This window comes from Fundulus heteroclitus, chromosome 12 (genome assembly GCF_011125445.2).
Source record: "Fundulus heteroclitus isolate FHET01 chromosome 12, MU-UCD_Fhet_4.1, whole genome shotgun sequence".
Taxonomy (NCBI): domain Eukaryota; kingdom Metazoa; phylum Chordata; class Actinopteri; order Cyprinodontiformes; family Fundulidae; genus Fundulus; species Fundulus heteroclitus.
Genome location: NC_046372.1, coordinates 12,439,381 through 12,449,255, shown reverse-complemented (window position 1 = coordinate 12,449,255; position 9,875 = coordinate 12,439,381). Strand labels below are relative to the sequence as shown.

The following is a 9,875-nucleotide window of genomic DNA, read 5'->3' as shown; positions in this document are numbered from 1 at the left end:
AGGGTCGGTATAAATAGCCAGGCTGTACAGGTATTTTCAGAGTGCAATGCAGGAAGTGTGAGACACAATTATGCCTCACACCTCAGTTTCCACAAGCAGTAAGGCAAAGAGATCAGCACCAAGGCACTCAGATGAAAAAAATAAACTTGAAAATGAAAAATTCCAATGAAATATTGAAAATGCCTTTTAAATTGTTTTTAACTTTCAAATGATTTGCGTTGTTTACCGTTAATTCTACTGGGACTTTTTTTAGAGTATAAGCCAAATTGGTAAATAAAGGTTTTTACAATAATAAACCAAATTCTCTTGTTTTCATTCATTTCCACTATCGCACAGTGTTGCAAAAGGGCAATGTCAACAAAAAACAACCAAAAATTCTTTTCTTTTTCTTTTTTTTAGGTTTTCACAGCAGTAGTGACTTGTTTTTCATACAGTGCGCTGACAGGAAGGGGATACGGGAGAGGGGGAGAGACATGCAGCAAAGGACCACAGGTCGGAGGACACTAACCACTGCGCAAACATTTTTTTCCCAACTGGCATCATTATGCGTACCGTAGAGGGTTAAATTTATCCATGTTGACCTATCATCTACTCATCCATTTATTCAGTTCATCTGTCCATCCTTAAAATTATTTTTTATCCTTTTTATCTCTGTTTTTGCAGATTGTATATTTAAAGTCTAACAAGTTGTAAATTTTCCATTTTATCTGTAACAACGGCCGCCTTAATTTTTTTATAGATTAAAAAATTATTTTTATCCTTTCTGTGCGATTCACGGTTGCTGTCATCTTGGCATCCAAATATCTCACTGTCACTCAGTCACGTGAGAACATTCATAATCGTGACACACCAACTGCACCAACTCCTGGATTGTGAACAAGGGAATAGATCTAAACATGCTGGAATGCCAGGCATATGGTTGCAAAAATAAATCGCATGTACACTGTTCGTTAATAAGTCTGGCAAATAGAGCAGTGGATGTGCTGACAGTAGGGGCGTAATTCCCCAGCTTTGTCACTATATGATGTTATATCAATTTGTTTGGATGACGATACGATAATTTCTGATCGATGGGATTGATTTGATTCAATATAATCTACCCATCTGACACTATTATCTACATTGGTTTCAACTTACAAAAATATGATTTGACGTTTTTATTCATAACCTCTTACATGAATCAGACATTTATATCAAAAACAGCATTCTTCTAATTTTTTAATTATACATTACCTGTTCACCATGGTTTCATTCCTGAATTTTAATATAAAAGCATACCTTAAAAATTATCAAATGGATCAATATTTTCATTTTGCATCGATGTAATTGGATTGTCAATCATTTAATCCATATAGCATCGATGTAATTGGATTGTCAATCATTTAATCCATATATCAATGTGGATCAATGTATTGTATTGTTAGCTTACAGGTTTCAAAAACAAGGGAGAGAGAGCAAAACAGGTGAGCGATAAAAATGGGTATTTCATGAACGTCAACGATCAAAAACAGTATGCAGGTTTTTGTAGTGTGGCACACATAATGACATAATAGATTTAAGACATAGATCAACTACTGAAATTCTGTGACTATACTATGACCTCTGACTTTATACTATGTAACCTTTTTTAATAAAGAATTGTTAAACACAATGCTTTGTTTTACTAATCAGAAAAAAAATAAAATTATCTATTGCAAAGAAAAGAAAGTTTAGATGAATGCTTGGCCTTTTGGTTTAACCTTGGTGACTTTTCAGAAAATAGACAATATCCTATATACAAAATACTAAGTGCTAATCTGAACACAGAGGTGTAACCTCCAGACTAGAGTAATTGAATAATTAGTAATATAATTATTATATAGCATGTGTCTGTTATGAATGCAGCAATGGGTTATACTAAGAATACAGCACATTTTACAAGAGAATGGTTGTATACTTTTGTTTGACTTTAAAGCCTGGCATTTGGAAATTTAAATTTGGAAAAGAACTGAATTTTGACTTGGAAAATGTGTTAGGAATTCTTTTAGCAATTATATTGAAACTAAGGGCTAACATTTTTTTTAAAATTGAACACACTTAGATTTCTAAAGTCATAACTTTATTTGATATCACATACATAATCTATAAATCTGAGTATAGTACCCCGAGATTTTTAGATTTGGAGACAGAAAAATAGGTGTTTCCTCTGAACAATGCAAATACACTTTATAACTTTACCAAATGTATAAATGAAATTGTGCAAATACAAAAATACAATTCGTTACTGCATTTAAAAAAAAATCACTCCTTAGCAATATCCTACTAGCGTTAGCTTCACGTTAACTCGCGTTATTTACGCAAGTTACCCTGGCAACGTCCGTTTCGCAATGCATGCTGGGTTGAAATAAAATGCTACCAGAAACACCAGCAACATAAGCTCAAATTGACCAATGAGCGTGCTTTGTACGTTAACGGCAACCAATTGGAGGAGGTCAAGGCAGCAGTATCCTACCGCCACACACCCACATCACTTTTGTGTCAGCCACTTCGCGGGAGTTGTCTCTCTAGCAACACTTATCCCATTTAAACTACTCACCGCTTGATACGCATCAGTTGAAGGTAGGCTGACGATTTGTGCATATACGACGCTGTGTTTGAGTTATTCAATTTATTATGTGTGCAATAAATATATATTTTTACTGGGAAAGGCGATTTTTCTTCTTCATCATATTAAACGTTATCGTTATTTTAGCTAATCAGTGGCATCATTGGTGAGGGCGCGTGTTGATAGCTCTTAAGAAAAAAAAAACCGTCTTCCCATGACACATTACTTAAGGTAAAAAGGGTTTAAAAATATTTTATTTTGTCCTGCACGTTAAAACCCGTGGGAAAGAGTTCACCTCGGTGGCTAATTTATTTTTTTAAGGAGTCGCTGGAGTTTATGGTCTTAGCATGACCCTCTAATCGCACTCTAGGTGTAAAAATGTAGACGGTAATTTTAAACGTCTCGGGTATCCATAGAAACTACGCAGAGCGCACGTTCAGCTCACTGCCTTTTGATGGAAGTTATGTAACACTTGTAGAAATGGCTCGATCAAACATTATGTAGCAGTTATTATGTAACGGTGTCGTCGCTGAACAGAAATGTTTTTTTCTTTTTTTGTTTTGTTTTTGTTTCTATGATCTTGCATCCACTGGTTTATTTCGCTCGATGCTGTTGTTGATCAGTGATGGTGCCCTTAGGCAGGCACTACAGTCAGTCACATTGTGTGTGTGTGTGTGTTTGAGTCAATGGCCTCATGAGGATGATAAATGATCCGCTGTGTGTTGGTCACCCAGAGCAACGCCATGTCTGACAGAAAGCCAGTGATCAAGAATGCCGACATGTCGGAGGACATGCAGCAGGACGCCGTGGAGTGTGCCACACAAGCCCTGGAAAAGTACAACATCGAGAAAGACATTGCTGCATACATTAAAAAGGTAAAAATATATATATGCTCATGAAGCATCCAAGATCTACAAGGACGAGTCCACATACAATCCTCTAAAACGTCTGAAAAACAGATTGCCTTGTTTAATGGGTTGTGATAGATTTTGTTTTACTTGTAGTGTGACCAGGCCTGGGTTTAGGAGGAGGGCTTTGAGCCAGATTTAGAGCCCAAAGCCTACTAGTCGTTTTTAAGTGTGCCATCACAGTAGATTGCTAGTTGTCCTCCTCAAATTTCTAGGCCTAGTCCAGATGAAAATAATCTGTTTTAAAAAAAAAAAAAAAAATAGATGCTTTCCTCTGTGTTTTTTTTCTAATGTTCTGTTCATGTGCTATAGAAAAAAAACTCGCCTTGCCTCTTAAAGAAAATCCATTAAAAGCATGCATCTCATTCAAAGTACTTGGGGTTGGTGGTTTGGTCAGCGTTTTAAAGGTGTTATTCTCAAAGGGTCTTGTATTGATTGTTGCTTTAAAAAAACCCAAAATTAAAGCACCGCACAGTGACATAAGCTTACGCATTAAAGATGCCACGTTTGCAAAAGAAGCAAGAATGCTTCTCCGGTTAGCTCATACTATGCTTGGCCAGACAAGGTTTTGCTAATATGATAGAAATGCAAAGCACATGACTAATATCAACCATCTAAACCATCCAACGCCTCATTGTTGTACATCTGGTTTGGTGCCTTCAGGTTTTGCTTGAGGGTCCAGTTTTTTTTTTTTTCCGTCGCCTTCCCTGCAGATTCCATTAACCCACTTTTTTATCTCCGTGGTGGCATTTCTCATGGAGTCGGACACATTTTAACCATCATGTGTAACTATAGAAACCGTCTTAAGCAGTTGGGTGTACTGTACATTTTGTATGTTTTGCTAGAAGTGGGTTTATGACGCTGGAGTGACAATTTACTTAAGAATAGCCTTAAAAGGGAAAAACAGAAGCACTTTTTTTGTCTTGATTATATCATGGTGCCTCCAGGAAGCGATTTTCCCCCTTGGTGGGACTGCTGCACCTTTAGGGTTTGGGGTGCACGCATTTCCAGATTGTAAACCTAAATGTTTGATGTAATTTAATTCTATTATGTGCTGAACTATTGGAGGAAGTTTAATAGTCTAGTTTCATGTATGTGAGGCAGAGTATAGTGCAGGCAACAGAGCATATTGCCCACAATTTCATCGACTATGGAACAACTACTGCATTTTTTTTTTCTTTTTTGCTAAAAGAATCATAGTTCCCTGTGTAGTTGATCACAATATCTCTTTTATTCCCCACAGGAGTTTGACAAGAAGTATAACCCGACATGGCACTGCATCGTTGGGAGGAACTTTGGAAGCTACGTCACTCATGAGACCAAGCATTTCATTTACTTCTACCTAGGGCAGGTGGCCATCTTGCTGTTTAAGTCCGGCTAAGGAAGGAGGCCTCATTTCCCCAACTCCCAGCTGACCATACAATACTGACGGACTTCACAAAAGGCACCTATCATTCCTTGGCAAGGGGCCGCTGCCTTTTTCTGTGCTGCATTCTACTTTGTTGTTTTTGACTATAAAAAAGTGGCCATGTTAAAGAGATAAAACACTTTGTATTTATTTTTGTCTTGTTACATTAGACATGTCAGTTTTTTAATTAAAGTGTAAATGTGAAACTGGCTGTGTGCTCTGGTCATTTCATTTATGGTGGATAAACCAAGCATACGTCCATTTTTTTTCTATACCATCTTCATCCTTATGGGGGGTGCCGACCTCAGCAGTCATTCGGTGAGAGGGAGGATGAACTCTGAAGTACATCTTAGCAACATACACTAACAGCAGCTCACTGTGGCTAGAGTCCTTGTTTGAGAGTTGCTGTTTGTAAAGCATTATCATCAGAGTCAAGTGATGGTGGGTAATGTGGTCGCTCATTCCACAGTCTTGGTAGGATCTGTCTCCTCGGGTCCTGGAACGAGTCTGAGGGATAATCAGCATATTCTGCTCTGAGGATCTCAGGCTACAAGCCTGTAAGGCCGAATCAAGTCACAGATGTAGGGAGTGGCCTGTTCATGCTGCGCTCTGAATGTCAGAACCAGAATTTCATAGTTTTTATACGATGAGCTACAGGGAGCCAACGGAGAGAGTTTAAGACGGGGGGGCTCTTCTGTTACTGCTTGACAGGATACTAGCTGCAGAGCTTTGTACCAACTGTTGACGGGCGAGCTCCTTTCTGTTTAGACAGGTGAACAGACTATTACAGTAGTCTAGACAAGATGAAACACAAGCATGGATTAACATCTCAAGCTCATTTAGAGACGGTTGTTCAGAGTTTAGATGTACAGCTGGAAGAGGCAGGTCTTTTGTAATTTTGTGTGACTATCTAGAAACATGGATTAATCGTGGCTAAAATCAATTAGCTACCAGTAGGAGTCGGTTGGTTAACTGATTACAAGGGTAGCTTAATTGTATATTTTTGACCAGGCTGCTCTGTGCATCATCAGTGAAAGGGCAATTAACAGACCTCTCAACTTTTATTGAACGTTCAGAGAAAGATTGTTAATTTTCAACAGGGGGGGTCGCTGTCTGGAATGCTGGAAGAGCGGGTCCAGTCAACTCATTTTTATCCGACTAGACATGGAAGTACACATGTATAACTTTTGTTAAAAAGTGAAAGAGAAGTGCAACACGTTATTGTTCAGTTAGCGGATTAGAAAAAACACACAACTTTTCAAATGTACAAAGTGTACAAATAATACTGAATAAAGAGTCCCACTCATGCAGCATGCCTCAAGGCTCCATGTTTGGCCTCTTCCTCTTCTCTCTTTATCCCGTCCCTCAGGAGTCAGTTATAAAAAAAAAAAACAGTGATTTGCTTTGTTTTTAGGCAGAAGACAAACTTTTATGTCACTAAAAAGGAAAATAGTTGCTCTAAAAATAAAATTCTCAAAGGTTTATGTTGTTTGGCCACATTGATGTCTCTAACAATCAGTGATGACCTGGTACCTTAAAGTCAATATCTGACATGCTGCTACAGACCTGGGTGTAAAACTAGAGAATACAGTAATCTTAGTTTTGATGCACAGTTAAAATCTGTGGTCAAGTCCAGCTTTTTCAAACGGAGACAGCTGACTAAAGATTTGTATCTATGTTTTAATTACAACTTGCTTAGATTACTGCACCGCACTTTACTCTGGGCTTAACAAAACCCTAGTGGCTTTACTGCAGCTGGTCCAAAATGCTGCTGCTCTTCTTTTAGCTGGTAGCAGAAAATGAAAGCACATTTCTCCAGTTTATTAGCAATTACTTGGCTGCTGGTTCATATTCAGATTGATGGCCTTGCTTTCCAGCATATGTCAGACATGCGTCATATGCACGCACCCTCTCGTTTGCTCAGGTTGGCTGATCAGTTTTTATTAGTTGTCTGAAAAACAAAGAGTGTAAGGAGGTAACCGCACAAACTCTGGATTCAAGTAGCTTTACATATCAGGCAGGCCATTTCACTTTCTGTGTTTAATATTCTCTTAAAAGTTTGAGATGTTAGCTTTTGAAGATTTCATTGTTTGTTTTTTGTGGATCTGTGCTTTATCTTACATTTTGCAGGCTTTAACATTTTATTTGTTTCATTTCATTTGTTTTGAATCACTAGTTTTTAGATTGTATGAATAATGTTGAGTTGAGAATATTATTAGTTTTTAAAAAGGGGGAAATATGGTTGTTTTGCAAGCAGTTCTTCAAAAACAGCTAAACAGCATAACACAATCTTTTTTTCCTTATATTGTAGTTGATTATAAAAGGCACAACCTGAATTATCAGATTCATATCCAGGCAGTGAAAACACCCCGATTATCATTAATCTATGGGTTTGTTTATCAATGTAGGCCTATATGGTCCGACATTTTCCCCTCAGCTGCAACACTTGAGGCACACATAGGTTCACTTTGCGTCTTTACACATGATCCAGCTGTTGGTGTTTCCCCACTTTTCATCTCCATGCACTTCTAGCCTGTTACAGTTTATAACCATTATCATCACCTTTCACAGGGACAGGTTTCCATTCTCAGTCTCTGCCCTGATCAGACAAATCTCCTCCATGGCGCAGGGCGCTCCAGTGCGTAAATTGAAGTTGTTCTCTGAGCATGTTTTGTTTGTGGTCAGAGCGGACAGAATGATTACATTCTGCTTCGCTTTTAGCTCAATAAGTCTTAAAGGTGGAATCCTATAGGAAATATAGCACTTTTTAAGCAGTGCAACCCCCGATTTGATGGGTATAGGCGCAGCCTTTTAAGCTCTTCACCTCACTGGCTACTAAGTGACTGCAGAAAAAAAACACAAGAAACATTTTTGGTAACATGTGTTACCAGCATAATTTATACTTAATTATATCTGTTTGAGGCCGTGAGGTGGGCGGATTTCTTCCGCCATTGGTGTGAGGAATAAACAGTGGGAAAAATGCATGAATAAAGACTGTAAAGGGCTCCTTTAGAGGGAAGAGGAGGAGTCTGAGCTGAAGCCCCCGATGTTACAAGTTACATAAAATGACCCTTAAAACTGCGCACCTAAATTACATGTACCGTAATTATGCACACTTGAATTCAAGCGCAAGGTAGTACTCTCACCGAAGCGCCGTTGGTTCTGTGTTGTTAAACACAATAGCATGAAACACAACTACTAACTCTAACTATTCACTTTAATTGGGACATTTTGCTACAGGTGGAAGGACATTAAACATAGTGGTTCACGTTTTGAAGGCTCGCCGCTGATAAAAGCCCCTGGCCCCGGAGGAAGAGGAGCAGTAAGTGTTGAGGCACTAAAACAAAAAATAAACTTATAAACAGACTAAGTGGTGTGGGCTGCATGTGGTTAGCGGATCTGTTTTCTCATCCAGCATGCAGCCATGACTGTACCGGGCTTACTTTCACCACTGGTTAAGACCAAAAATTATGATCATCCACAGCCCAGATAGCCCATTGTTATTTTTATGCGTGAGAAACGGCATGTGTGGCATGTGAAGGTAGTGAAACGCGTGAATCACAGGGTCATTGCGTAAGAGTTGAGAGCCCTGGCAATGAAGTTTAACTAGATAAACAGGTAAAGGAAAGAAATAAAGATTTTCAAATGCGTTGATGTGAATAGTCATCTAAACATACCTGGCATCAGTTAGATGTAGCACAATGTGAACTGAAACATGATCCAAAAAAAGCTTATAGTACAGGGCTCTTCAATCCAGTCACTGAGGTCTGATGTCCTGCAACTTGTCCCTGATCCAAAGCACCTGAGTCAAATAATGTGGTCATCTGGAGAATTTGACTGTATGCTGAGGAGCTAATTCGGCCATTTCATTCAGGTGTGTTGGACCAGGGACACATAAAAGCTGCAGGACACTGGACCTTGAAGACAAGTTGTTGTACCTGTTATAGTACAAGTAGTTATTGAAGTGTTGGTTTCACCTAAATTTGCAGTTTTCAAAGTTAGATTACCGTTATTGTGAATGCTCAGGTGTTACTGTAATCGCAACACAAGTGTGAACAAGAATCAATACATCGTTTATTTGGCTGTAAGATGGAGGTCTGAAAGTCTTGGAACCACTTTCGTAAAACAGGAGAAAGGCATGAATTGATGATTTGTGCAGCCAGTCACCCTCATTTACTTGTTTTTAACAAAGTGGGAACACATTAACTGAGCATTAGTGGTTGCAGGGTGCACAGGCACTTCTCAAGTTGGATCACTGAAATGTTAAATTACTCCAGTAAAACAAACTGACTGCATGTAACATTTTCTGTTTACAGCAAATAAAAGACCAGTATATTTTTGTCTGCCTATCTGGATTGTCTACTTTTCCAGCCCAGGTTTCTTTAATAATTATAAATGACTTCCAGCTGGTCTGTACTGTCGATCCTGGTGTCTCATCCTCCTCCTTGGTCTAATAAGCAGGTATTTTGTCATGACCAGATGCTAAGGCCATCTGGAAAATGTAATCAACATATCCATGTCTTGAGAACCAAGGGAAGCCCTCCGACATTTCCAGAACAGATGACTTAAACTAGCTGCACTGACTACAGTGGACCAGCACCATGGCTCTTAATCATTACTATTAAACCCACCCAAACACTGGAAGGTCAAGCAACTTGAATCTCCTGTTTTTCCAGATTCTGAGGCCCTTTTGCAAACTTTTTCCTTCCACTCAACTTTCCACTAATGTGCTTCGATGCAGCTCTGGACAACCAGCTTCATTAGCAAGGCCCCTTTGAGCCTTGCTGTCCACATGCAGGGTGAAATCAACTAAACTTGAATACAATGGTTGTAAGTTTCCATTTTCTCAGTGTAGAAATTTGTGTATTCCCAACAGGACTCAGGTCACTTGGCAAACAATTGCTTTCAGCAAAATCTACTTAATGATTGAACCCAAGTCTGGTTTGTGGTCCCATTTACAACAACAAAGACACTA

The 9,875-nt window shown here is 38.8% G+C and overlaps 1 protein-coding gene across 1 annotated transcript; it reads left to right on the top strand.

Annotated features, from left to right (window-relative positions):
- Positions 1-2,456: 2,456 nt before the first annotated feature.
- Positions 2,457-5,109, top strand: dynll1 (dynein, light chain, LC8-type 1). Its single transcript, XM_012858636.3, has 3 exons — positions 2,457-2,598; positions 3,319-3,459; positions 4,736-5,109. The coding sequence occupies exons 2-3, from the start codon at positions 3,328-3,330 to the stop codon at positions 4,871-4,873; spliced, it is 270 nt and encodes an 89-aa protein (XP_012714090.1). The 5' UTR covers positions 2,457-2,598; positions 3,319-3,327; the 3' UTR covers positions 4,874-5,109.
- The last annotated feature ends 4,766 nt before the right edge of the window (positions 5,110-9,875 follow it).

Bases quoted from the DNA above. Each gene is read 5' to 3' on its own strand.
- dynll1 (XM_012858636.3), top strand. From the start codon at position 3,328: ATGTCTGACAGAAAGCCAGTGATCAAGAATGCCGACATGTCGGAGGAC. The intron at 3,460-4,735 runs GTAAAAATATAT...TATTCCCCACAG, and splicing joins TTGCTGCATACATTAAAAAG to GAGTTTGACAAGAAGTATAA.